At 61.4% G+C, this 27613-nt stretch overlaps 1 protein-coding gene and 1 non-coding gene across 8 annotated transcripts; both read right to left on the bottom strand.

Annotated features, from left to right (window-relative positions):
• Positions 1-219: 219 nt before the first annotated feature.
• AP1B1 (adaptor related protein complex 1 subunit beta 1) lies at positions 220-27340 on the bottom strand. Of its 7 annotated transcripts, none has more exons than XM_075516034.1 (24): positions 27251-27340; positions 21050-21161; positions 19603-19732; positions 18400-18505; positions 16392-16527; positions 15283-15528; positions 14246-14436; positions 13457-13678; positions 11934-12054; positions 11618-11713; positions 10409-10524; positions 9426-9591; positions 8427-8525; positions 7768-8027; positions 7125-7326; positions 6161-6181; positions 5801-5830; positions 5539-5685; positions 4886-5031; positions 4172-4301; positions 3483-3567; positions 2892-2978; positions 1977-2131; positions 220-585 (listed from the first exon to the last, which is right to left on the bottom strand). In XM_075516034.1, the coding sequence occupies exons 3-24, from the start codon at positions 19637-19639 to the stop codon at positions 511-513; spliced, it is 2874 nt and encodes a 957-aa protein (XP_075372149.1). In that variant the 5' UTR covers positions 19640-19732; positions 21050-21161; positions 27251-27340; the 3' UTR covers positions 220-510. The 7 variants fall into 7 exon arrangements, with proteins under 7 accessions (XP_075372149.1, XP_075372153.1, XP_075372152.1 ...); XM_075516038.1 differs by having other exon boundaries at positions 19603-19722; XM_075516037.1 differs by having other exon boundaries at positions 19603-19665.
• LOC142416757 (small nucleolar RNA SNORD125) lies at positions 4664-4768 on the bottom strand. The gene has a single exon (XR_012777816.1). It is a non-coding gene; the product is annotated as a small nucleolar RNA SNORD125 (small nucleolar RNA).
• Positions 27341-27613: the final 273 nt, after the last annotated feature.

Raw genomic sequence — 27613 nt, 5'->3', positions numbered from 1 at the left:
GCGAGCCCCGGGCTGCTGTTCCCAGGGCCGAGGCGTGTTGGACCCTTCCCCGGACACGGCCCTGGGCAGACACCAGACCCAGCACCAGTGGGGAGGTGGGTTTTTGCAGGGTGGGGGGACACGCAGAGGAGGAGGAGGAGGAGGAGAGCGGCCCCTCACGTGCAGCGGCTAGGTAAAAAGAAAAAAAAAAAAAAAAAAAAGCAGTCACAGGGACCCAGAGGGTGAAACAGGGCTCTTGAGGGGGCCACATCAGCAGGGAGGACACTGCGCTACTCACACACAGATTGCTACAGGGATGCAGGGACGGGGCAGGAGGCCCCTGCCCTCCTCCGCCCGCCCCAGCCCCAGCGGAGATGGGAGCACGGCTCCGTCTGCAGGGCCCCGGGGCCGGAGGGAGATTCCCAGGGGCTGGTTCCTTGGCAGGAAGGAGGGGAGACATGCACACGGGTCCGGCCCCGCTTCCTCGGGCGGGACAGGGAGGAGAGGAGGAGGATGGGCTGCGGCAGCACCTTAGTTCTTCAGGATGGTTTCGTAGGCTTGGTAGACGTACTGGGACACCTCCGGCGCTCGGCATTTCAGGGACAACTGCAGGGAGAGAGGAGGAGAGGGGGTCACGGCCCCTCGCCCCATGCCCGAGAGCCACCAGCCCCAAAGCACAAAGCCCTGCATGCTGCGGCATCCCCCCCCCGCGGGGCACGGGGTGGCCCCAGCTCCTTATTTCGGCTGGATCAAAGAAGATATCAAAAGGCACTGAGCCCCCTAAACGCCCTCCCCGGGCTGCGGGTGCTCCCCCCGCCCATTTGAGGAGCAGCCAGCCACATGCAGTGCAGGCAGCGGGGCAGGCAGAGGCACACACGCGCTTCGTCTCTTGGGGTTTGAGTCGCTGCCTGTAGCTCGAGGGCGAACCGTTCCCCCCAAAGCATCTTCCTCTCCTAAGCGGTACGAGCCCCCTTCGGTTATTTACTCAAAGATTAAATATTAAACGACTCTGAAATCAATTAGCTCCTCAGCCCGCAGGCGAGCGGGGAGAGTTCAGCACAGGGGTGCCGAGCAGGGAATCCTCCGGGATAAGGATGTGCAGCTATCCTCATCCCAAGTGAACCCAGGAGGGTGGTGGGAAGGCCCTGACCCTCCGAAACGTTCACCTCCGACGAAGCTCCGCTCTTGGCACCGGCCTCGCGCCAGCCCTGCCGGGAGGGAGAGGCAAGAGGCACCAAGAGACACGCAGGGCTGGCAGGGCAGCTGGCAGGCAGGTAAAAACATCAGGGGAGAAATAACCAGGCAGCAGCCAGAAACAGCCCAAAGCCGGGGTAAAAACCAGTCTGCTAACCTCCAAATCCTGCAACAGCGGGCAGGCCGGCGAGGGCAGGCAGGCAGCAGGTACGGAGATACACAGAGAGGTGAGTCAAGGAGACACAGCTCGTCCCAACCCAAAGAAAACAGGCTGCGAGGAAGGTGGGGAAGGGGGTGGGCCAGGGAAAGTGGGACGCGGGGACGGCTCACGCCCAACACGAGGACAGACCTCTGCTCCCAGGCTGTTTGCAGCTGCAGTCGGGCTGCCCAGCACACGGGCAGAGCCAGAGATGCCCCAGGAAGGGGATGGGGTTTTTATTTTAACAGAGATGTGTCGTGGGCTGGGACCTCTCTCCTTCCTTTCGCTGCCACCGCGGTGCCTCCCCGGTGCTGGGAGGGCAGCTCAGCGGGGACAGGAGCTGCTGCAGAGCCCAGCCAGCCGGCACAGACCGCGTCTCGCCCGCCCCCCGTGAGAGGGACGCCAGGAGTGGCACGGGGGACGGAGCTGGCGCCGACGGCAGGCGGGGGGGTCCCGCCACTGCAGACGTGCCGCAGGACCGTCCGGCCCGACCCAAGCTCCGAGCAGAGAGCGGGGAAGGCAGGGTGGGCGGCAGGGTGGGCAGCAGCCTCGGCTTGGAGCCACCTCGGGGCTGGTTTGGAGGCAGGCAGGGGAAGGGGCGTACCGTGAAGCTGGGATTGCCGGGCTGGATCCGGAGCTCTGCCAGCACCCAGATGCCGTTGGTGAGCTTCAGGGACTGGTAGAGCATGTCCTGGCCCTCCACGTTCCTCTTGGCGATGGTGAAGATGTTGCTGCCTTGGAGCTTGTTGCTAACAGCATCTGCGCGGGAGGAGAGAGCTGCTGCGGGGCTGCTGGGGGCAGGGCACCCGGCTGAACATCAGCTCCCTTTGGACCTGCTCCTGCCCCATCTCCTCCTCCCCTCCCTCTCCCCAGCCCGCGACGCAGCACATCCGAAACCCGCCGTCCCCACGCAGCGAGGAGAAGGGCTCTATTCAAGCAGGCTCCCGGTCCTCCCCGGGGAGGGCAGGCAACAGCCCAGAGCTCAATTCACGAGCGGAGCCGCCCCACTTCGCTCCACAAAGGTCAGGTCGCCGCTGCCAGCGGGACTGAAAGGACCGGGCTGTCCCTGCCCGGGGTTTGCACGTCCTGCCCGGCGCCAGGTCTCCAGGGAAGGAGCTGGGGGAGCGAGGAGGTGCCAGGGAGCCTGGCCCAGCTCCTGCCCACGGCTGCCTGCTCTGCCCGCGAGCACGGGACCGCTGCCCTGCCCGTGGGGTGGCCAGGAGAGGCTGCTGCGAGGCTGGGCGGCGTCGGGGCTCTGCGTGATCCAGTTCAGCTTCTTGCTGCACCGAGACTGATGCCAGGGTGGGCACAGCAACTGTCCCCGGCAGCAGGGCCACCCCCACCGAGCAGAGCATTTCTGAGTCAAGCAAAGCAGCAGCTCCTTCCTGGAGATACAGGGTGGGCACAGGGGGAAAGAGCTCCTGTCTCCCCGCAGCCTGGGCTGGGATAACTGGGACGAGCTGGTCACCAGCGGCCAGCCACGAGCTGAGCTGGGTCCTTCTGAAGGGTTTGGACCCACCTGCGTTGAGAGGACAGTCCTTGATCTGGAACTGGGCCTCATTCTCGTTGGGAATGTCCTTCCAAGTGGCCAGGAACATCTGCCGCTCTGCAGCGAGGAAGGAAACCAACACAGTGAAGCCGCAGGACCGAACCCCCTCCACCTCCCAAAGGCGGTACAGGGGCCACGCTGCCACATCGCTGGCGGCTGAAGGGCCACCACACTGCCACCCCCCCTCCAACAGCTTCCCAAGACCAGCCTCGCCCAGCCGCAGGAAAGCTACCCGCTGTGGGGGGTTAGCAAGCTACGCTGGCTCGGGAAGAGGCTGGTGAGTGCCAGGGAAGGCAAAATAAGCAGCGAGTGAAGCGAGAGCTCTCCCTGGCAGTGAGGAGTTAGAAGGTGGCTCAGGCCATCTCAGGTAGCCACAGCCTGGTCACGCTGGCATGGCAGCGTCCCTGCCTGCTCCAGACTGCCAGGGGCACCTGGCTCCCCACGGCTCCATCCCCAGGGCGGGGAACACGGCCGAGAGGATGTCAGGGGCCGGGATGGCACCTACAGACGGTGGCAGAAGCGCACCTTGCAGGAGCCACAGCCACCCGTGCTCCAACTCACCCATCTTCCCGTCCTCCACGAAGAGGATGTGCAGCGGGTACAGGGTGCTGAAGTAGAAGACGTCGATGTTGTTTTTCACCGCGACCTGGGACAGAAGGACATGGGGACGTCAACACCTCCTCCGACCTACAGCAGGCGAGCGGTTCCCAAACCCAGCATCCCACCCCATCCCCCCGAACACCACCGATCCCTCTTGAGCCGGGCGTCATCCGGCAAGCATCACAGGCAAGAGACTGGCAGCTGCCTGAAGGAGCTGGAGAGGCCAGCACCCACGCCCCGCACGCCAGCGTGCTCCCAGGCGTGCCGCCGTCCCCGGTGTACAGGGAATGGGGGAGCTGCCGGGGCCGCACCCCCTTAGCGTGCTCTCCCCGCTCCCTCCCGGGACGTACAGCTCCACGTTCTCCCCCCGCCCTGGGACACTGCGAGCAGACGCCCAGCCAAGGCTCGGCTCCGCCGCCGTCAGCGAGGATCTTCCCCCGCGCAGGAAGCGGCCTGCGTGGAGCTGGATGTCAAACCAGAGTCAGGCTGAGCCCCGACAGCAGAGAGATGATGAGCTGAGCACCACTTCTCGCCCGGTTCCTGCTGTCCCACCTCCCTCCGGCTCCCTCCTGAGGGAGCACACTCGCCCTGGGGCACCCCCTGCCCCATGCCCAGCTCCCCGGGAGCGGAGACCCCGGGGCATTCCCCACCTGGAGGTTGTTCAGGGGGTCCATCTTCATGACAGAGCCAACGGTGTTCAGCGGAAGGGAGATCTCCACGGACTGGTTGGGGGCGAGGGGCGCGTGGACCTGGAGAGGAGCTGCCGGGGCCAGGCCGAAGCTGGGGGGAGACCCAAGGAGGGCAGGGGGTCAGGGCGGGGGGCGGCGGCTGAAGGCAGAAGGCACTGGCCGTCCGCTCCGGGCCAACCTCGGGGCTCCCTGCCTTCCTCCACCCGGACCCCAGAACGCTCCAGCTCATCTTGCTGCCCCCGCACAGCCCAGGACCAGGACCAGGCTGCCCTGCCCGCCCTGGGGCAGTAACAGGTAGCCCCAACATCTCACCCCTTCCTCCTACACAGACTAACACCCGTTTTTAGCGTTCCTGCCCCATTCTCTCAGGGCCACCCCTTGTTGTGTCCCTCTGAGGGAAACGGAAGCATCGGTTCACCAGGAGGACAAATAACAGGACAGTGGTCAGACCCCAGAGGAACGGCCTCCTCAGTCAACTTCTTAGAGGCTTTGGTTTGACGATCATCACCACCACAGCCATCAGAGAGAGAAGGGTCATCACGCGAGGCTGTTCCCAGCCCTTGCAGCCATTTCACGGCCCCTTCCCCCCACCCTTCGCACGCAACCGCTCCAGCTCGGAGGCGTCACGCAGCACCTTCACCGGTCGCCGCTGACGCGGCCCAGGAGGGACCTCACCTGTTGCGGTTGAACTGGATGGCGAAGTCGGACATGACCTGCAGGGCCTTGTTCGTTAGCATGAGGTCCATGGAGATGGAGCCCACCTGCCGGCTGAAGGTGCCGGAGATCTCCAGCCCCTTGGCTTTCATGGCAGGGAGCCAGACCTGGGTTAAGGAGACAAGAAACCCTTGGGGTTTTATCCAAAGCGAACCCTTCAGCGCTCTCCAGCCTGCCAGAGCTGCCCAGGGTGTTTGTAAAACCAGGAGCATTTCACGGCTACCGACACACAGCCGGCACAGGCGCAGTTCCAGGATGCCGCTGCAGAGTCCTCCAAACCTCACCCCACACACGGGGAAACAGCACAGCCCCAAAATCAGAGCCAGATCCCTGCTCTTCCCTTTGCTTAGGGCTCCAGGCCACCTGGGGGAACACGCAGACCGCCCCTGCCCTGCATCCCCACGCCCGGTCAAGCACCGTGACGTCCTCTCCATCTGCAGACCACCACCCTCGATCGGCTTGCTGCCATGCCAGGAAAAGGGGGTTCATCTTCCACCTCCCCCCGGGAGGCCCTGCAGCGTGGAGTGGGCATGGGGGGGGTCTCCGTCCCCCTTAACGCCGCAGCCCTGAGCTTCGCCAGCAGCCGGCGGCGGGGGCTCGGCTGTCCCACTCACCGTTTTGGGTGCCACGTAGGATCCCGAGAGGGTCCCCACCCCACCGGTGAGGTCGAAGAGGTCTCCCAGGCCGCTGCCGAGGGGTGCCCCCAGGTTCGCGGGCATCGCGGTGCTGGGCACGGGTGCGAAGCTGCTGCCGCCACCCATCTGTGGGGGACAAGGGAGCGGGTTACGGGGGGCACTGCGGGGCGAGGGAGAGGAGGAGGAGGAGGAGGAGGAGGCAGAGGGCCAGAGAGGGGTTCAGGCACGAGGGCACACTCACAGCAGGGCTGCCTCCCACATCGCTTCGCAGCTGCAAGAGACAAGAAAGGGGCATCAGCAGTGGCAGGGGCCAGCGCGCCGAGGGCACGGGGGTCCCACAAAATGCCCTACCAAGGGACTCTCCAAAAGCATCAGCGTGGGCTAGCGAGGGCCCAGAGTCGGTAGGGACGCTCCAGCGGTCCCAGAGCTGGCGTGCCGGGAGCTGTTGGGGGCCTGGCTGTCCCCAGAGGGAAGCGCGGCGTCACTGGGACACTGAACGCGAGGGCTCAGGCCGTGCGAGGGGAGCGGGGGCAGCTGGGGGCGGGCACGGGCGCTGGGGCTACGCGTGGTCTAGAGGGCTAAGGCAAGGGCGGATCCATACCCCTTCCGACTCGTCCCCCATCTCCAAGCAGAAGCAGGCAAGGCGGAGAGAAGAGCCAGCCACATGCAGAGACAAGCCAGAAGAGAGGAGACAAAAACAGAGAGACAAGAGAAGGGGAGGAGGGAAGAGAGGTTAGTCCTGCCACACTGCCAACCCGTCCATCTGTCTGTCCGTGACTGCTCTGGAGCCCGGGGACAGAGCGTGACTGGGGTCTCTCGTCCCTGCACTCAGCACTGGCCCGTTACCAAACCCTGCAAGCCCACAAAGAGCCAGGGCGGCATTTGGGGGATTACGGACCCGGAGAGGCAGCAGGCGAAGAGACAGCGATGCTGCCTCCCCTCGGGGATCTCTGCTGGCTTTTACAGGCAGTGGAGAAAACTCCAAACTCTTTTCCTTTGGGAAGCCCGGATCACCACCAGCACCCACAGGGCAGACAGCCCCAACCAGGCAGAGGTTTCCATCCCTCCTCACCCACCCTGTGGTCAAACCGCTGCTTGGTTTGCATTCCCAGGAGCTCAAGCTGTCACCTCCAGATCTCCCGGTGCGGGATATACCCATTAAAGCACCCCACGGGCTGGGAGCGGGCACGTCCCGACCCCACAGGGTGGTTTAACGGGTGTCTCTGGGGCTTAACTGGGGTTCAGAGGGGGACCTAGGAAGAGGATTCACCCCTGCAGCACAGCACGGACAGCGGGAGCATCTACACAGAGCTCACGTATCGAGAGAAAAGGCACTCAGGAGCACTAACCCCCTGCCCCACTCCAGCCATCTGATGAGGACAAGATAAATTAGGGTGCAGCACCCCTCCGTCTTCCCCAGCTGTAGAAGGAAAGTACTAGCCCAGGTGTCTCCGGGTGGACAAGCCCATCCCATCCGCGGGAGCTCCAGACAGGAGCCAGCATCGAGCCCGATGCTGCCAGGGCAGCCGGGCGTCGGGGAAGGAGCACGCAGGGCTGTGACGTACCAGGCTGTCCAAGCCACCTCCGAGGAGGTCCACGGCGCCCATCTGCACGGAGGAGGTGGCGATGGGAGGCCCGCTCACCGGGGGGCCCAGGTCCAGGTTCAGCAGGTCACCCAGCAGGTCGCCCTGAGTGGGGATGACGGCTGGCTGCTCCACCGCCTGCACCCCCGAGGGGGCTGCGTCGGGGCTCTCGGCACTCTCGCTCCTAAAGGAAGGGTGAGGGAGAGACGCTGAGGAGCTCCGGCGGAGCCGACAGGTCCCGCTGGAGACACGAGGGCTGGGGGTCACCCAGCTGGGCTTTGCAGCGAGCGTTCAAAGAGACCCCCTGTCCCAGCATGGCTCCCATCACTTCAACACATTCTCGTCGAGATCACCTTCCACTTAGGTCTGAGATGACTCCTTCAGCCTTGTAAGGATCCTATTGAATCCATACAGCCCTGCTCCTACAGGGGAACCTCCCCTTGGGAAGGGGGCCTCAGCTCAGCTCCCAGCACAACGGACACAGCCAGCTCCGCACAGTGCTGTGCGCGGCCGCGGCAGCCCCGCAGCCGCTTGGCTCGGCATCCGGCCTGCGCATCGCACGGATGCAGCCCTGGAATTCCCTGCGTGGAGCGGGGAGTCACCCCAGGGAAGCGGAGATACTCACGAGCCCGTTCGCGGGGGCAAGCTCTTGTGCACGACCCCTCTGCTCCCCTCCACGAAGGCGCTGGGAGGTTTGTGATAGACGGAGGCCAGCGTCCCGATGTAGCAGATCAGCTCGTCCAGGAGCGTCGGCTCGATCAGATCCGTCTCTTCGGAGATGAGGGGTTTCTCCGCCAGCACCACCTCCTTGGCAGCCACGGGGTCGGTGGAGAGCAGGCGCCAGTAGATGTAGCCGCGGTCCCGCAGGTCGGGGTTGTCGGAGTCCTTGGGGAAGCACAGGGGTTAGGGCCGAAGCCATGGGGCAGGGGAAGCTGCGGCTACTACAGAGCAACTCAGAGCACCTTGGCCCCATCTAAGTCTTGCTGTAGCATTAGAGGGATCACGGGGATAAAAGTTAAAGCTATTTATGTCACACCTCTGGTGTACAGAGGCTACACTGCTCTGCTACACCAGCCTTAGCAGGGAAACAGCACAAGAGACCTGCTGTGCTACGGGAGACTGTCTCCTCACTCTCCAGGACTTTAACTGTCAGCTTTTCCAGAATTAAGCTCCAATTATCTGCTTCCTGTCCCGGGCGCTGCATTACCAAGCCATTCCCGCTGCCTTGGGGGGGATGGTGAAACCCACGGGAAGCTCGTCCCTCGCGCGGGAGCCGTTACCCACCTGCGTGGCCAGGCTCAGCACCTGCTGCACCAGCTCCTGCGTCTCGGTGGGCTTCTTCAGAAACAGCTTCACGATGGCCGTCAGCAGCTGCAGCTGAACCTGCGGGCAGACAAACAGGCTTAGGGAGAGACAGACAGGCAGCTCACACCATTTTTGTGCGAGAACACGTGAATTTTTCCCTTATGTGCTGCCAGGACGTAACCCCAACTTGCCTTTCAAGGGACCAAACACCCGGTGAGCGCTTAAGAGGCGGTGACAAGTGTCAGGGCACCCTGCGTGGCTCCCAGCCAGGTTTCAAGCCAATTACCACACCCTCAGCCCGTCAGAGCCACAGGTTGACACAGAGGTTACTGGGCAAGATCTCGGGACCGGGTTACACAGTCCCACAAGGGCGAAGGCCAGAGCTTTCTCTGACTTTTACAAGGATAAGCAGCAGTGATTCACCTCTGACGGTCCCTTCAGACCTGAGACAGGGCGGCCAGGATCGCTGGCTTTGCTGTTACGCATTTATAGACTTTCCCCTGTTCGCTGTGTCTTAGTTTCATGGTGTTTTGCACCGGGGGTTGTAGGAAGTTTCCATAGAGGGAAACCCCCCAAAATTTCCACAGGCAAAACCACTGGCCTCAGCTGCCCTGGCAGAAGGGGCAGGCAGGTCCCTCTGCTCGTTTCAGCCGTCTGACTCCATTTTCCACCTCCAAAGGGCTGATACTGTCACACAGAATAACCAGTTGGTCCTTCCCAACTATTACAGAGGGAAGGTGCTCGGGACACCACCGTGGTGGCACTTCATGGGCCACGTTCTACACCCAAAGCCGCTGTGGGACACCACTGCCCCAAAAATCTGCAAGGAAAGCACCTTCACGACCCTGCTAGAGCAAATCGCTTCATTACACTCTGATTAGCACAAGCTTTGTCACAGTGTCACCCCTCAACCAGCTGGTCCTGCTGGCAGCCAGACCCCCTCATCGCATGGGGGGCTGTGCCCCCGTGCCACCACACCTGGGTGCTCTCATCGTGGAAGCCCTCCAGGAAGCTCTCCAGCAGCTCGTCGGCGTTGTCGATCCGCTCGGCGTACTCTCCCACGATCCAGATCATGGCAGCCCGGGCCTCGGGCTCATCCAGGGAGTCGAGGTTCTCACAGAGAGTGGCGATCACGCTCTCGTACCTTCCGAGGAGAGGACACGCGTTCGCAGAAAGCAAGAAACCCGAGTCCCAGCTCCTCTCTAACCCCAAGCCACGTCCCATCACCCTCAGCAGAACCAGGACATTGCTGAGGGCACCGGCAAGAGCCCCTGCCACCTGCCTGGGGCTGTCCCCTCTCCCCAGGGCTGCGGCACAGCGTGACACTGCCCATGCCGATCCCACACCGGCCCCAGAGCGTGTTCCCCTGCTCACCAGCCCCGCTGCTGAGTTACCTTCTCAGCCCCGCTCATCTGGTCTCTGTCCTCTCTGCAGCAGCCCCGAGTCACTGGCTATTCGTGCAGGTTAGTCCGTTACTAATTCAGTTCATTAGTATTTATTACCACTATTAGTACACGACTTCCTGATCACCCAGTTGCCCATTCATCCTGGCTCAGCTGGAACGCTCCCCTCTCCTCCTACCACCCTCGCTCCAGCATCAGGAGCGCTGAACTAAGAGCCAGAGACTGTTCACGCTGACACGAGGGACCTCAAAATCTCTGACAGCTCTGTCCCTTTGGGTCTCTGGAGCTGGGACTGCGGATGTCCCCAGGGCTGGGGGTGGCTTTCCTGCCCCCAGCTGAACTCCTGGGGCCGCACTGACCGGTGATCACAACCCCGAGCAGCAAAAACCCAAAGCCACCTTCACTGCAGGGAGGCTCCAGGTGCCTTCGCACCGACCGTCCCACCGGGAGGGAGCAGCAGCCCGTCCCTCACCCATGCCTGGCTCTTTGTAGGCCCCCCCCAAGCACAGAGGGGCAGAAAGAGCCCGTCTAGGACCGGGAACATCCACCGCCACGCACTTGTTGGGGTACTTGCGGAAGATGTCCTTGATGACGACAATGGCCTCCTGCACCACGTAGTTGACTTTGGTCTGGATGAGGTCGAGCAGGGTGCTGACACAGCGCTCGGCCGATTGCTGCCGGGGGGACTCGGTCAGTCAGCAGCCATGCTCTTACAGCCCCATCCAAAGCCTCCGCTGCCCTTCCCACGCCCCCTCCCTTATCCCCTCCGTACCTCCCCCAAACCCAACCCAGACCAGAACAGGGGATGCACAAGCGTGGTCTCCCCTTCCTGCCCCTTTAATCCAGGCCTGGCTCCTCCTCATCCCCCTTGCGCGCTCCCAGAGCCTCCTCTCCCCCCCCCCCGCTTGCCCCCTGCTCCCACAGAATGTATTTCAGGCCACTGGGTGCAGGAGCGCAGCAGCGAGCCCAGACCTCGGCTTGCCGGGGCAGCGGTATCTTGCACCTTGCCTTAGTTTGGATCCGCACAGCCACGCAGCTCAGCGTTACCAGGGAAAACCAGCTAGTGTCATGGCAATAAATCCCCCGGGAGAGGCTGGCTTCGCCGCGGAGGGGAGGGATCGCTCTAACGGCAGAGCCAGGCCGGCTCAGCTCCCGGTGGGAGGCGAAGTCGGAGCCAGCTCCAGCACATCTCCTCCTGCCTCTCACCAGTGCCCGGCTCGCTGGTGTCGAGCCGTTTGCCTCATGTGATTGAGGATGCTCTGCAGTAAACCCGGTGCAACGTCAGCTGCCCGAAAGCTACACGGCCTTGCCTGCGAGCCTGCCCGTACCTGGGCCACGCAGAGCCACAGCAAGGTTTCTAATAATCCCCTTCGTCAAATTACCCCCGAGGGGAAGCAAAGCCTCCGGGCGCCTCGGTAAGGGGTTAGCTCCCTCCCAGCCCTCCCCGAACAAGCCACTCGTATCGCCCGCTGCATTAACACAGCAGGCACAGCTGCAGGCAGCTGGGTCTGCAACAGAGCACGGGGCGGGCAGGGATCCTAAAACAGCTCCAGCAGCGAAGGGTAAGGGGATGAAATAGCCTCCTTACCCCCGTACGGGCCCCGTGGAACTCCTGGGGCTCCTCCCCAGGCCCACGAAGGTTCTAGCTTGTCGGGGCAGCGCTAACTCCTGGGGTGGGATGACCTCCAGCTCATCCAACGCACGCTGGAGAGCGATGCCTCGCCTAACCACAGCTGCCATCGGGACCCGAAGCGACCCAGCTCTCACCTCCACCTTGATGGCACAGCGGCCGATGGCTCGAACCGCCTTCCTTACGAAGTCCACGTCCACCTCCGTGGCGTACTCCTTCAGCTCTGCCAGCACCTGCCGGAGGGGACAAGACAGTGAGAGCTCAGCTGCAAGAAGAGCCACCAGAAAAGCAGGGCGGTGACCCAGCAGAAGCAGACCGGGTGGTACAGCTGCTCCCGTCCGCATCCTGCAAAGCTGGGCCTCGGATTTCTCGGGTGAATCCCCTCCCCGCGGGACTGCAGCCCCCTGCACACCCCCCTTGGTGCCCACCCAGCACGGTCAGGCAGAACCCGACCTGAGCAATGTTGGCCTGGGAAGCCAGGCGGATCATGATGTCCAGCTTCTCCAGTTTGACGTAGATGGGGTCGTTGTACTTCACAAAGAACACCTTCATCTCGTGTTTCAGGATCTCGGGCCTGGAGGACGACGAGAGGCAGCGATTAAAGGAGACACACGCTCCTTTGCTTTGACCACAAAAGAGAGACATCAAAAATCTTCCAGAAACCATGGTTTTCTCCAGAGCTTTCCAGACACCCAATACTGCTACCAGACGATTCCTCTAGTCTAGATGATTCTGAGGCCTTTTCCCTCAGAAGCAAGATCTGAGCTCTGCTCCCACCTCCAGGCTCTGACGCAGGCAGCGACCAGCAGGCAAAGCAGTGCAGAAAGGGAGTTGTCCTCCCCAGAAAGCTGCACGCCGGTCAGGAGACGGATGGGGGTTCATTCACCTGACCCTGCAGTCCATGCAAATTCACTACCCCATTAGCCAGCTACAAGCGTGAATCATCGCTCCCTGCCTGAGGCTGGAGCTGGGATGGTGAAGGCTTGAGGACACAAGCCGGGGAAACCCAGAGCTGGAGAGCGAGCAGCTCTGGGCCAGGAGGATGAGGCTCCTCAGCCACAAGCACAAGGTTTTGGGGGCCCTCTCAATGCCAAGAAATCCAAGATACCCTGATTATCCCCCCAGGACTCTGTCCCTTGGCTCTCCTTTGATGGCGTGCAGGGGACAGAGCACAACCTTGCCGCAAACAAAGACCAGACGCAAGGCAACAGGGGACGTTTGTCTTGCCAAGGTTGGAAGGGACGTCTTGCGGGAGCAGGGATGCAAGCCCAGACCCCAGGGCTAGGCCGGACCTTTCCCACCAGATCATCCTCTCTCTAAGCTGGGGAAGGGACAGGCCAGGTCCAGCTCCAAGGAGCCAACCTGCCTTCCACGTTCCCGCTCCCAGGGACACTAATTGCTTTCCACTTCTCCCAGAAGTTGCTGCTATTTTTAATAGACAACCACGGCGATAACTGGTAGGACAACAAATCATCTGACTGCGGCTGTCGCTGCGGAGCGTGGCTCTCCAGCTGGCCAGTTCTGCTCGGGGCACATGTGTGGGGCCTCGGACACCTCCTGCCCACCAGCAATTTTAGATCAGCAAAGGAACAAAAGGACTCTCAGCACTTAATCAAAGAGGACAACTACATAGAAACAAGCCGATCTCACAAAAATTCCTCACTAGACATTAAATGACTAAACCAAAGTCTCAGCTTTTTGCCTTTCCATCCTTTGCTCCCCCAAATAAATAAATTAAAATCTCCCCCTCCTGGAGATCCCAGCTTAGCTCCCCACCCATTAACTCTCATCATCCTCTGTGCCCAGCCCTTGGATTTTAAATACTAGAGAAGAAAAAAAACCTCATGCAACGGGTTGTGTCGGCAAAGCCCTGACACCGCTGCCGTCAGAGGGTTTGAAGCATTGGGAAGCAGCGCCCGTAGAGAAGAGGGAAAGCCCAAGCCAGGCTGTCCCTGTTGCCGCGCCGGGGCACCCACCTCTTCTGCACGATGAGGTTGATGTTGCGGAGAGCCACGTACTGCAGCTCGGGCTCTGCGGAGAGCAGGGTGACCAGCGGCGGGGCCAGCTTCTTTAGCAGCGTGCCATAATAATCCAGGTCCTTCGACAGCATCTCCATGAACTTCATCAGCACCTTCACCGCCGAGAGCACCACCGCCGAGTTGGCGTGGGACAGCCGGGGCGTCACCCGCTCGCAAATGCTGGAGGTGTCAGGGGTGAGGGGGAAGGAGAAGGGAAAGAAAACGATCACAGTCCGCCTGCCTGCTTGAACATTGCTGCCAGTACCGACGAAGAAGAGCAAGGCACTGGCAGAGCTTGCAGCAGGGCAGCTGAGCAGCACTTAAGACCTTCCCAAGAGATGCTGAACTGGCTCTTAAATGCCCCAATGATGGTTATTTCCCAGCCTTACAAAACCCTATTGCAGTGACCCCCTTTCCGAGCTCCCTAGTGCCCGTCCTCCCCTGCTGCACAGTAAGGCCACATTTTGAAGCAGCTCGAGCAGCACAATCCCTGTGCCAGCAAGGGGACAGGGCTCACTGTGGGACCACGGCAGTCCCCAGGTGGCTGTGCCCAAGGCACGGAGCCTGGCAGATGCCGGCTGTCCTACCTCCTGCAAGCGGGATGCCAAGGGTCAGGAGGATGAAGATATCTGGAGAACAGGCAGTGTCGATACCCGCCTGTCCCCCTCCCCTTTCCAGCCCCGCTCCGGCCGGTCCGTGGTGCCCTGAAGCCATCGCTGCCCCAGCAGCGCCCAGAGCCTCCCTCACCTCTGGGCTTCCCGGTCATCCTTGGGCATGTAGTTTGCCAGGCAGTCCAGGATGAAGATCTGGCCCCACTCGGTGCACTCGTTCAAGGCCGTGAGCAGCTTGTTGATGGACTGGGGGTTGAGGTCCAGGAGGTTACTGCTCGGGTGAGACTCCGCTATTTCCGAGAGCGCCGCTACTGCATTAGCCACTACCTGCCAGAGGGGACAGGGCACGTGTTAGGTGACAGCAAGCGTTAGGTGACACCAAATGTGGTTCAACAGCCTGGGGTAAAGCTGGTGCAAGCGGATGAGCTACATCCTCTGTATCGGCACCTCGCATCCCAGCAACATCTGGGCACCAGCTTCTCCTCCCCACCAGCTGATCCTCAGGAGATGAGCAATCACCGCCAGCACGGTCCCACCACCCACGCCGCATCTCCAACGGTTCGCACATGTTCAGCCGGAGTCAGCCTTGGCCCTGTGCCCGGCGCAGAGGAGCCCGCTCTCGCTCCCCTTCCCCGGGCAGTCGGGCTGCTCTCTGGAGCCCCGTCACTTTCGGCGGCAGCTCCCGGCCTCGCTGCTGCGCCTGTGGCAAGATCTGAAGAGCAGCAAAGGCTGGGGGAAGAGAAACCCTGGGGAAAGCAGGCTTTACAGTTTCTCACGCCTGGGGAAAGGCAGGGAGACAAAGCCCACTGCTAGGAAACCCTCACCAGAGGCAAAAGCCGCCAGCTACGTGGTACCAAAGCCAAGCATCAGCTCCCCTCTGCCACCATCCCCTGCGCCGAGCTGGCCAGGGCAGCCTCCTCCCCACCGGGAACAGACTAATAACGCACTGCCAAGGAATCGGAGAAACCTTCCACCCAGGAAGACAGGGTTACAGGACAAGGAACAGAGCCTGCAACCCTCAGAAACAGCTGTCCCCAAAAATTGTCTGTTAAGCACCAAAGAGAGAGTGAAGGGGAGCATGGGAGGAAAGGAGTCAGCACGTAGAGATGAAAGGAGAGCATTTACTGCCGTTCGAATGAAGAGAAGAGAGGATGGAAGGCAAAAAGTAATCACCATGGGGTTGGAGTCTGAGATGAGGTCCTTAAGGGTGTCCAGGAAGCCCTGGTCCTCCACCAGCTGGGCATTGATGTCGTGGAGCTTCGCCACGCAGACGGCTGCTGTCTTGCGCACATAAGGGTCCTCGTCCTTCAGGCACTTCCGCAGGGGCTCACAGAGATACTCCGTTATCTTGTCCACACGGATGCAGCCCATGGTCCGCACAGCCAGAGCCCGGATCAGAGGGTTTGGGTCCTCACAGTCCTGTGGGGAAGAGAGGGAGGTCAGATTTCCAGGGGCTCTTCTCCTTGAATCACAGGCATCAGTGGTGGCTTCGGGACCTCCGTTTGCATTTGGGTACCTGAAGTCTAGAGGTTTTAACACTCGGCTCTAAAGAATAAGTCACCCAAGAGAGAGGTTTGATCTCTTGTTCTGCAATCTGTCACCCACAGAGTTTTAACACCATCACTCCAAACACACCTCCAGGAATGTGATGTCTTCATCACTTACACCAAGTATCTGAAATCAGCTGCCGCCCTGCAGAACAGCCACCTGACCTGGGAAATGCATCTATCGGGTTTATTGGTTTGGGGCTTTTTTTGGTTTGGGTTTTTTTTTGGTTTTGGGGTTTTTTTTGTTTTGTTTTGTTTTTTTTTTCTCCTAAAAAGCCAAAACGCCCCCTAATGCCCACCAAGCCTTTTCACAAAGTGATTTGGCAATATCTTGGCTCCTACCAAACGTGCTCTTCAGTTCCCAACTCCAACTGGAAGATCACGAGGGCTTTCTCAGCTGCAGAGACTTCAGTGTGTAAGCTCACATGACGGCAGTTCGATCACGGGAGCTGCCCACAACCGAAGCTGCCACTGACAGAGCAAGTGGCACAGTACAGCTGCCAAGAAAATGTTTTTCTTCTGCATTACTGGACAAATTCGCTCAGTTATCTAGAGCTAGGGGAGCCCCTACTCCCTAGGAGAGAGGGTTTGGAAACCTGCCCACGCTCCCTTCTTTGGAGCGGGGTACATAGCAGCTTAGTGCGGTGGCCTCACATGAAAGCAGGGATGCACGTAGTGGGCTGAACCGACCCGCTGCAGCGTGCAGCCCTCAGGCACACAGCCCTCTCCTCTCACCTTCACAAAGGTGTTGACTGCCATGATGGCCATGTCCGGCTGGCTCTTGGCGTAGTTCATCAGGTAGAGGTAGACCAGCTTCTTCAGCTCCAGGTTGTCTGTCTGCATGCAGTTCACCACGTCCGGGAAGAGAGCGCTGAAACACAAAGCACCTCCGTAAGGCAGGACACGGCCACGCTGCTGAGCCGGGGAAAGGAGACGCCACTGCCTATGGGACCCCACGCACCCCCAGGCGCGTGGCCATCCCCTTCCCGTGGCTCAACCCACTCCTGATGCCACAAGACCCCAGGCTCTCCCATGACCCGAGCCCACCCTGCAGCAGATGTGGCTAAATCACCCATCCCCAGTGGGTTTTCTTTACAGATCTGTATCAAGAGCAGCTCAAAACAGCCCCTAACGGACTGAAATTGAGCTCTCCCACACGGCTCTGCTGTATCCCAGTTCCAGTCGGTGTCCACTGCCCTGGGAGAAGGTGCAACACCACCCAGCCATCACGGCACGGTGCGAAAGCCTCCAGTGCCTGCGAGAGGACGCGGGAGACAAGCTGTTCCCCCCTCGCCTCCCGCGCAGCCCTACCAAAACCCCCCTCTGCTTTTGCGGACGTCAAACCTGCCCTGCTGCAAACTGCTGAGCCCCGCGTCCTCCACTAGAAACATCACGTTAGAGAAGTGAACACCCAGGGCTGGGCGTAAGGAACAGCCCCGCTCCCCCGGGCGAGCCCTGCAGCGGAACAATGCTCTGCTAGGACGGAGCGGAGCTGCCAAGCTGCCTGCACGGAGCTGGGGGCTTCCCCTTCCCAAACGCCCTAGAGCCGCGGGGTGCCAGAGACGCTGTTTCACCACAGACTACACAGACAGACCAATTAGGCTATTAAAGATACAGACAGCCCAAGCAGACTATTAAACCACCTCAGGAGAGGCAATCAAAATCAGAGGGCTAACGCAGGAGTTATCCCAGCCCGACAGATGTCCCGTGGCTCCTAGAAGCTTCTCTGCCACCGCAAGCCCAGCCATCGCTTACAGGATCGAACCCAGGTCCCCCTAAGCCCGGGGTACCGCACTTGGCTAGTTCTCTCGCCGAGAGAACTCTCGCTAGTTCTCTCTGCTGCCGGCAGAGCTGGCACGCGCCTCAGCTGCTCTCAGCCCAGGCTAAACCAGGCTCTCCTGGCACCTCCCAGGGAGGGGTGAACTTCAGCAAGCTGCTTTCTTGCAGCCTAAAATACGCACACACCAACAAAAATGGGCTGCCACAACCGATATTTCCTTTCCAATCAATGCGGCTTCTGCTGAGAGCGCTGACCAGCCTCATGAAAGTCCCTGCCATGTCCTGCGTCATCTTCTCCACGGCGGCCCCAAGACAGAGCATTACCTGCTGCTGCGGGTGCCCTGGGAGCTGGGGACGCACGGGTTTTCCAAATACAGAGCTCATGCCACGGGTTTCTTCCACCTACTCTCAAATGCACCACGAAAAGCAAAGCACTGACGTTGCGTGTAATGCCAAGGGTGTGCGGGGACGGGTCCGCGTGGGGAGGAGGAGGTGGAGGGACCACGTACTGCTCAGTCCGACGGATCAAGGAGGAGAGGGAAAAGCAGCTGCCCGACCTTTTGGACTGGAGTGGCTGCAAAAGGCGTATCGACACCGAAGCAGAGACACTGACCCTCTGCCATAAAGGCTCAGAGGGGGTTTCTGCTTGTTTTTAGTAACACTTGAAGGAAGCGGCAATAATCCCAACAAACTTATCTGGCGGCCAGACCAATCCTCTTTTAGCCAGATTACTACCAAAGCCAGGCAAGCCCCCGCCTGCCAGATGGCCACGCTTACACGAACATTTTCCTCCCGTAGCAGGAGGTCTAGCTGTGGCCAGGAGTTCGCTCAGTCCTCGCCCGAGACAAAAACCAGCACGAAAACCCCTAAGAGGCAACGGGGGAAAAGAGGAGCCCACAAGCCGTGCGGACACCCTCCTGGTGCGGTTTGGCCCAGGCATCCCTGGCACAGCACCGCCACGCACCTGACATCTTTGCCGACAGTCATGGACGCTATCACCTTCTTCACGGCCTCCTTCTTCTTCTCCTTCTTGTCGCTGTTCAGCTCGGCTTTCAGCTCAAATATCTCCCCTGAAGGAAGGGGAAAAGGGGGAGCTCAGTGGTTAGGGCACCCACTCCTCTGCTGGGTGCTGCTCCCAGGGGAGGGTGGGCACAGCTCCCACCCGCTGCGTGCCAGGGCTCCTTTGCCACCCCGGGTGCTCGGAGCTGGAAAGGGCGATTTAACTTCCCAAATGTCGTGCCGAGGGCCGGGGCTGCTCTAGGGGCTCAGCTCTCATCTGCAGAAACAGAGACGAGCATCCTGGTGCGTCCCTGCAGCTTCTCCAGCCCCATGAGAGCCCCAGAGGGCTTTAGGGATGGGAGATGCTGCAAAAGTGATGAGCACAAGCACCCCACACCTCAAGCACAGGACACGGGGTTTATTCGGCAGGTATTTTTGGCTATGGGGCAGTTATCACAGCACACAGTGAAGCCTCAGCCCTGCATAAGGCTGTTGGGAGCCCACCAACATCCTTGGGGAGCCCACCGCAGCCCGGATGATGGCAGGCACCCGCAGCAGAGAACGCAGGCGGGTTTTGGGAACTGCTCCTCAAGCCCGTGCAAGGGATGGTGGCTCCCAAAGCCTGCTCTGCGTGTAGCAGCAATCCCCCAGCCCAGCGCCTTGCTGGGGGCAACCAGTGGCTCCGGACCCAGCTGAAGGGCATCGTCTCCGGCCATCGTGAAGCCACACTGAGCTTTTTATTCACTCCCGGGCAGGCAGACTGAAGAGGAAGACGCCACATGGCTTTCCTCCACATCAGTTCCTTGGCCTGGAAAGTGCTTAAGTCATGCCAAGCGCTTCTGTCCCAGCCCAGGGGAGCTCAGGGGGGCCCATATCCCGCAGCCACTCCTGCGCCGCTGAAGCCGACAAGCCAGCGGCCAACAGCCTTGTCTGGGTTCAGGGGGCTGGTGACCAAGTGCTCTGACCCCATGGCAGCCCAGGAGCCACCCCGGCTGCGTCGGAGCGAGGAGCAGGGAGTCAGCCACAGCATCCCGCGTGGGCTCAGGGCGTTCCCACACGAGCTGGCACCTCTGCCAGGGACAGCCCTCCCCACCTGGCTTATACAGCTGCAAGAAAAGCCTGATTATTTTGGGAAAAAAACGTGCGACCCTCCTGCTGCCTCTCTTACCTTTCTTCGTGGTGGTGAAGTACTTTGAGTCCGTCATGGTGGTCTCCAGCTAGCAGCACGTCCCTGGGAGGAGAGGCAGACCAGAGTGGTTGAGGGTTGATAGTTTCCTTGCTGAGGTTGCTACAGAATGCTCCGGGAAGGAAAAAACAGAGGAAAGAAAGAGCTTGGGATCTCATGGGAAGAGCCACAAAAAGATGAAGTGCCTGGAGAAGCCCTCGGCTCCCACGGCTGCCAGAGGAGCCCGTTCCCCTGGGGAGGGCGAGTGCCTCGCAGCCACGCCGGCGCACCACGGGCTCTGCTGATGAGTGGGGAATCAGCTGGTTCACTAACGAGGATGTGTAGGAGGAGAAGGAGGAGGAAAGGAGTCACTGAAGACGCCAGTGTTCACCCCTACTCAGTCTCCAGCCCCGACCTGCTTCTCTCACCAGCAGCCACTTTGCTCACCCCACCCCACGCGGAGCTGGGCAGCCCTCGTCCCCGCCGCAAGGGCTCAGTGATCTCCCCTGGGTTTGTGTCTCCTCATCTGAGAAACACTTTTCTAGGCAAAATTCACCCCCAGCCCTCCCTCACACCTACACAGGGAACAGCTCTGGGATGGGAAGAGGAACCGAGCAAAACCCGAGGCTCAGACCAACGCTGGAGCGAGGGGACAGCGCAGCCGAGGGGGGCACGAGTCTGCCAGCGCCCGACCGAACACGCCAGCAAGATCAAAAGCAGCCTCTTCCAGAAACCCTCCCTGCTCCAGCAGTGTTGCTTTAAATTCAAAGGGCGCGAGGTTTCCGCCCAGCACTTGGGGCTATATTATATAATTCAGGCAGTTTAGGGCAGATTTACGGCTTGGCAGGCTGCGGAAGCCCGACGTGCAGGCAGCAGATAGCCCTTCTTAAAGGTCAGCGGGGATTTGTCTTTTACGGCTGTTTCACCCATCTTTCCTTCAACAGCAAAGAAACCAGAGGATCGTCCTTGAAAGCCCGCAGTGGCCTTGCTGTTCCGGAGGGGCAGGAGCACGGAAAGCAAAGCCAAGTAAAAAAAAAAAAAAAAAAAAGAGCTTGCAAATGGTTTTAAAATGTAAATGAGCATCCTGAAAGCCAAATGCAGCAATCCCCTGCGAGCACACAAGATGCGGCCAGAGGAACCGTGTCCTCTGTTCCCCGTCCAAGCTGGATAGGGATCCCCAACAGGGATTAAAAGAAAATCTGGATAAAATCTGGGGGCCAAGCCCACCGGGCAGAGCACACAGCCAGAGCCGGCTTGGCGAGCAGTAAGAGGGAAAGAGCTTGCATCGGTGCGGGGCTTGCTGTGGGCGTTAGCAGCGCGGTCCCGATGCTGGTACAGAGGGGGCAAGTCCGTCACCGTGCTACCCCAGCCCTGCCGAGGCTGCCCCGTGAGCAGGCCGCTGCCCGGGCAGCCTCGGGTAAGACACAACACTTCTCCCTGCCTCAGTTACCTGGGATTTATTCAGAGCCTTTTCCCCCCCTAGGCCGACGGCTCTCTAGCAAACAGCGGGAGCTCCCAGGCTGCGCCGCAGCAGCTCTCTGCGCCTCACTGCAGATCCCGTCCTGCAAGAGAGAGAGGAAGGAGGATTTACTGCAGTCCCTCCGATTTCACCGACCTGGCTCGCAGTCAGCCCTGCTCTGCAGAAGTGCCTGGAAAGCAAACTTGAAGCCTACCGGGGAATTTCTGCAGCCGGCTCGGAGACATGAATCACGCCTGCTGCTTTCCTGCGGCTTCCCAGTTTCCCAGAGCCCCCGGGTACCGCAGCGTGTGTTTTAGCCATCCAAAACCCCACTAATTTCAGAGACAGAGACGGCCACCCGTCTCCCCCACTCCTTTAAGCCCTGCAGTGCCGACAGAAGCCTCCAAAAAGCAAACCGCCGCTTCCTCCTTCAGCCTGAGCTCGAGAATTAAGGCGCACCCCTCGCTCCCCACACCAACACCTCAACCTCCGCAGCGGCAGGACCAGACTTGAAGCAACCCAGCGCCTCGAGCAGGGTGACGAGAGGCCGAGCAAGGCTCCAAACACCCGCCAAAGCTGGGTGCTCAGCACCCTGCACCGTCTGTGTCCCCCCCAGGCTAACCAAGGGCGACGAGGCAGGGCTGCCTGCCAGCCCTGGGACGCGACCGGCGCTGGCACAGCCCTGCTGAAGGTGAAGTCCCCCGAGCTCAGCCCTTGGGCAGGGTCCAACGCTGCTGCCTGGCTCCGGTTCTAAGGAGGGCAAAGGAAACGGTTCAGGGACTGCAAAGCAGCTCTTGCGTTACGCCATCTCTTTCTACACACGTCTTTGTCCAGCTTGAACTGGACAAAGGGACGGATGGGGCAGAGTCCCCTCTCCCGAGCTGGAGCCCAACAGTAAATAAGCCAGATTTCTGGCACACAGAAGTGGGGAGGGTGTCAGAAGCAGAGCCAACAGCCTCGATCACCTCATTTGGACAGATCTGATTGATTAGGGTCATTATGGCGAGTTGCAAATACTCTGCCCTTGCTAAACACCCTCCACCCGGGCAGCAAAAACGGGTGGTGGGAGGGAGGGAGGCAGGGAGGGAGACGGCAGCAAGCGCTCGCTGCGTGGCACGGAGCCGGGAGCCGAGTACGGGTGTTTGCTCCCCCTGCTCCAGCAATTCCCACCGAGCTGCTTCCCAGGCACTCAGGAAAAATGACATTTTCCCAGGAAAAATGTCCCGGCACTCACTGATCTCCCAGCGAGGGGCTGAGCAGATCAGCAGCTCCCGACAGCCGGGAGCAGCACCAGCACTCAGAAAAAGCGAGGTGGGACTGGATGCAAGATTTGCAGCAACAAAACAAGGAAGACAGAAAGCCCCTGACCTTGTGGCAGCTCGAGTTTTACCCTGTCTTCTTGCCAAACTTATTTTAAGCCGGTCTTGCAAACTGGATTCAAGGGGAGAAGGTTGAAAGCGTTTGTAAGGATCTGGTAGCGAAACGGCAGCTGGGTGTTGGAGGGGAGCACCCAGAGCTCACCCACACCTGGTTTGGGCTCCTCAGGTCCATTTTGAGGATGAGCCTTTGCAGCGGCACAAACCCACACCCTCCCTGCGACCCTGGATCTACCATCCCAGGGCACGAGGGCTCCCGCACCATCCGTCCCCTGCCCTCGGGTGGTCCCCGCAGCCAAGGGGCGGTGGAAGACCTCCTCTCCGAAGCCCCCACCAACGGCGAAACCAGAGCACGAGTTATCAATCCCTCCTGTACCTCCCACCTCGCAGGCCACGGCGGCCAGGGTCAGCAATACGGAGATGCAGGGAGCTCAGCGCCGCGCCAGCCGCCGGGAGGAAAGGGGCTCACCGAAGCATTTTACCTCTCATCTTATTCACCCGGGACGACTAAATTCAGGAGCCCCAGAGCAATGCTGCTCTCCCGAGACCCCCGGCATGACACTGGCCACGCCGCTCTACCTCCCACACTCCCCTTCCACCTGCCTCGGGGTGGAAAACATCGTCCATGTTCACGCAACACGCAGCAGAAGGGTCCTGCTAGGCGCTGCTACAGACACCTTCCTCGATGGACGCAGCTTTAGCAAGGTTATTTTGCTCCTGCGATGCAGCACCAAGGAGCCCGTGGCCCAGCTGGAAGCACCACCGTGGTTTGGAGCATCTGATTTTCTGCTGCTCATGAAGCCCTTTGAGGCTGAAGGAGAGCCCGGCACTCCTGCAGCCAAGCTCACACGGCTGAACGCGGGACAGCGTGTTCCTCCCGGGACCTGCATTGCAGAGCTGCTGGGTGACGCACCCGCACAGGCACGGCACAAGACCCCTCCTCAATCTCAGGCCCTTGGGTCGGGAACGCGGCAGAGCTCAGCCATCCCCCTCCTCCCAGCTGCCATGCCAGCAGGCTCCCGAATTCGGCTGTCCCGGGTGAATAAGATGCTCCCAAACCTGAGATACAGCAACAAACACGGCACGGTGCTTCTCGCCGAGGCAGGCGCTGCCAGCGTCGTTCCCGGGGACGACGCCGATGCCAAATAAGCCGTTGCTGGTGCCACTCGTTTCCTCTTACGGCGAGTGGAAGAAGAAAACTCGTTAGCGACCCCCAGCTGCTTTTACCACCCTGTTTTAGGCCAATTCCTCCGTCCTTGGAGGCTGAGATGCTGCTGACAGGAGTTCTGCAGCTTCTAGCAAGAGACCCATTACCCAAGAAGGAATACGGGGGAAGCGCCGCTGCCGCTCTTCCAGAGGAACGAGTCATCCAAGCACCACACGAGCATTTAAACCCTGCCCAAGACGCCCCGGGTCCCTGGTTATTACAGCAAGAGGGCTTGCCGTAGCTCCGTCAATCTTTCTACGGACTCCATGACGGCCCAGGATGGGAGTTTACTGGCTGACAGTAAGTTCTGATCTACCCAGCCTGCCGGGTGTCTTCAGGAGGGTCTGACGAGGCAGGCGGGAAGGGAAGGAAGGAAGCAAACGCAGGGAGCTGCATCCGCTCCAGCCCCGCACAAACACATGCCCCCTGCGTGTCAGGGGGTATACATTGGCACCTAAAGCGGAGGGAAAGGCAAAGAGGAGCAGGAACTCAAAGGGCAAGCTTCTAGGAAACAGCTCATCTAGAAAACAGAGGGTCAGCTGAAGGTTAGCAGGGAAAGAAAACTCCTACGAGCAAGTAACGCGCCCTCTCGCAGCTGCAAACGAAGCGCTTGAGGTGGATCGGTAAAACCCAAAGTTGGCACAATTAAAGAAAATTAAGGCAGACTAAAAAAAAAAAAATCCTAAATACTGAGACGGGTAACTGAAGCCATGGGGACTTCATGCAACTATTCCCCGTTGATATGGAGCAACTTCAAGCCAGTGCAAAAGGCCAGGCGGGCACGAGGCGGTGACGGCTCCTCACACCTCCGAGCAGCACTGCGTGCCCTGGTGCGGGAAGGAGCCTCGCCTGTGAACTAACCCCCCGGACCAGGCGGACGCCAGCGGGGAAGATAAAAACCCAAGCCTGGAAGAAAACGAGCGGCTGAGGATAGGAGAGCCAGCAGCTAAAGAGCCTCGTGCTGAACTTCAATGGAGTGAATAAAGAGGGGAAAAAATTGGGTTATGTGGTGTATCCTGTCCTGCAGACAGCACGCAGCCATGGGCACAGCTCCCATCCCCGTGCTCGACCCAATCTCTGCCCCACGCCTCTCCCCACAGCCGGCACAAAGCCCCACGAGCCCCACGCACGCTCCTTAGAGCAAAAGATATTTTTCCTAAGGACTGGCCTAAGCCAGCCTTAGCTCACGCCCAGCCCTGTAGCACGCAGCAACGCGGGGCTGTGAGCCTGCTGTCGCGTCTCAAGTTCGGCTCAAACCTTCACATCCCCCCGAAGGGCCCAGGACCGTCCCATCCATCAGCTGGGCTGTGCTCTGCCGCGAAACAGCCCGCCCGCATTGCCACAGCACGGCACGGGCACTGCCGAACCCTGAGGGTCAGCAAGACCCCGTGGCTCCCACCTAAGTTGTAAAAATATCCCCCGGTGTCCCCCCCCAAAGGAACTGCCCGCAGCCAGCGAGTGCCACAAATTATCCCGCGCCTTCTATAACGAGAGGAGCCACCGATCAACAGCAGCGCCGAGCGCAGACGACAGTCTGTGAACCCAGCGGGCTGGTAGCCAGCGCGTCCCCTCGCAAACCTGCTACCGGCCAACCCCCGTGCTCCGCAAGCGGGTCCGCCTCCCATCAACCAACAGGTTAAGGTGCCCCTTTTAACAACTCACGGGTCAAAGCCCTGCCAAACCTACCGCGGCGTTAGCAAGGTGCCCAAAATCGTGGCTGAGCTGCCGCCCGAGCGAAGCCCCGAAGCACCGGCATCTGGCCCTTAGTGAACGCAGATGGCAGAAGGGCCACGAGCGTGGCTGTACACGTTAATAACGAGCCACAGCCGATACAGCCCATCAACCAGTAACTGGGGAACAAAGCCCACAAACAGAAAAAGGAAAGTCCCGCGGTGTCCCCTGCACCACACGCTGCCGGGCAAAGCGGCACGCGGGGATCCCAACACCACGAGGCCCAAAGCATCGTGCTCTGGAGAGCCGGGGGGGACTTCAAGCAGCAGAAGCCCAGAGATCACCTCGAGCGGGGATAACACCTCCGGTGTCCCTCCCGAAACACCAGCTAAGCGCCCTCAGAGACGCCGAGGACCTTGTTCCGGAGGCATCAGGACGCACAGACAAGCTTTGTCCTGTGGCGTCAGCCCCGCCGACAGCTTCCCTCCGCAGAGGGGTTGTTCTTCTCCCGGGAAAGCCGGGCCCCGCAGGGCTCTGAGGCCAGACACCTCCCGCCGCCACCGCGGAGCTCCCAGCCTGGCTTGATCTGAGTAAGGACCGACACCTCCGGAAAGCCCCTCGGGGTCCCAAAGCGTCGAGTCTGTTCAGCCCGGCAGCCTGAGCGGCACGGGAAGCAGCCCAGGATCCCACGGCCAGGCCTGGGGACAGAAAACCAGACTGAACCCACTGCTTATCCGAGGCACCCCTTCAGCATCCCACGCCTCGAGAGAGAGCGGACAGCAAAACCCTGCGTGAGCCCCCGCTGCCGCAGGGGGTGGTGTCCCCGACAAGCTGTGTACCGCTGGCAAACGCCGCACGACGTAAAGCACCTGCGGAGGATGAGAACAGACTCCTGTAACGCATCTCCTTTCGGCTGCTTCACGGACTCCTTTTTATGAAGTCTGGGGGGTTATTTCCCCCAGAACCTCCATGGAGGAGACAGCGAGCACAGGATATCAGACTGGGTACCTCCTCGTCTGATCCATGCCCAGTTCCCAGCTTATTCCGTGTCTCAGCAGAGCCCGGCACCGATCTCTTCCCGTGGATCTGCACGGTGCCTCACCGTGCTCCCAGCCACGGCGCTGCCCGCGCGGAGGCCGGGCCCCCGTGACCCTGCGAAGCGGGCACCGACGGCTCTGTCCCCAGAGCCACGCCGCGTCCCCGGCCCAGGAAGCATTTCCTCCTCCACCCAAGGGCAGCGGCGGGCAGGGGAGCAGGTTCCCCTTTTCCCCAGGCACCCCCAGCCCCCGGGCCGGGTCCGGTGCCCCGGCGAGCTCCGCGCGCCCTTTGGCTCTCGAGTCCTGTCACCTCCCGCCCCAGAGCCGGGCGGCTCCAAGCTCAGCCGTGCCGCAGGGCCGCTCCGGCCGTACCTGCTGTGGTCAAGGCGAAGGCGGATGCCCCGAGCCCCGGGCCCCGGGCCGCTGCCGCAGCGTCCAGCAGCTCTGCCCGGCAGGCGCGACGCCCGGCAGCGGCTCGGGCTGCCGGCGAGGACGCGGTCCCCTGGGAGCTGCAGGGGGGTCCCCGCACAGCCGGGCTGGGCCCGCGGCGGCACCGCGGGGCGGGATGCGGGCCGGGCCGGGGGCCGGGAGGGGCCGGAGCCGGGCTCCTGGCTGGAGGGTGGCCCGTGTGCTGCCCGCCCGGGCAGGGGGCGAGGCGGGGAGGCCGGGCCGGGCCGGGGGGCAGGAAGGGGAACACCAGCCCGGGGCAGGGGGCGGCCGGGCCGGAGCCAAGCGAAGCCCGCCGGCGGGGGGGGGGACACACGGCCTGGGGCGCGCACGGCCGCAGCCCGCTAGCAGCGCCCGCCGCCGGGCAGGGCAGGGGGACAGGGCTGTGGGGCAGGGCTGTGCGGCGGGACCCTGCGGCGGGGCCGCCCGGAGCAGCCGCCGGCCCGGCCCGTACCTGCTGCTGCCGCCGCCCGCTGCCACCGGCCCAGCGGAAGTGAGCGCCGAGCGGGGGAGCGCTTCCGGGGCGAGACGGGGCGGGGCTACGGCGGGGGTGGGCGGGGCTATGCCGGGGTGGGCGGGGCTGCGACAGGGGCTGGGGCGGGGCTACGGTGGCGGGAGCGAGGGCAGGGCACGGGGACCGGGGACGGGACGGGGAGCGGGGACGTGGGGCGGAGAGATGCGGGGCCGGGGAGGGGACAGGGGACAGCACGGGGGCCGGGGCAGGGCACGGGGACGGGGGACGGGGTCCGGGGGGCCACGGGGCGGGGGGGACCCCACGGGGCACCGCCCGGCACCCCCGTCCCTGTCCCCGTCCCCG

The sequence above is a fragment of the Mycteria americana genome, chromosome 13 (genome assembly GCF_035582795.1).
Source record: "Mycteria americana isolate JAX WOST 10 ecotype Jacksonville Zoo and Gardens chromosome 13, USCA_MyAme_1.0, whole genome shotgun sequence".
Taxonomy (NCBI): Eukaryota; Metazoa; Chordata; class Aves; order Ciconiiformes; family Ciconiidae; genus Mycteria; species Mycteria americana.
This window is presented reverse-complemented; position numbering and strand designations above follow the sequence as displayed.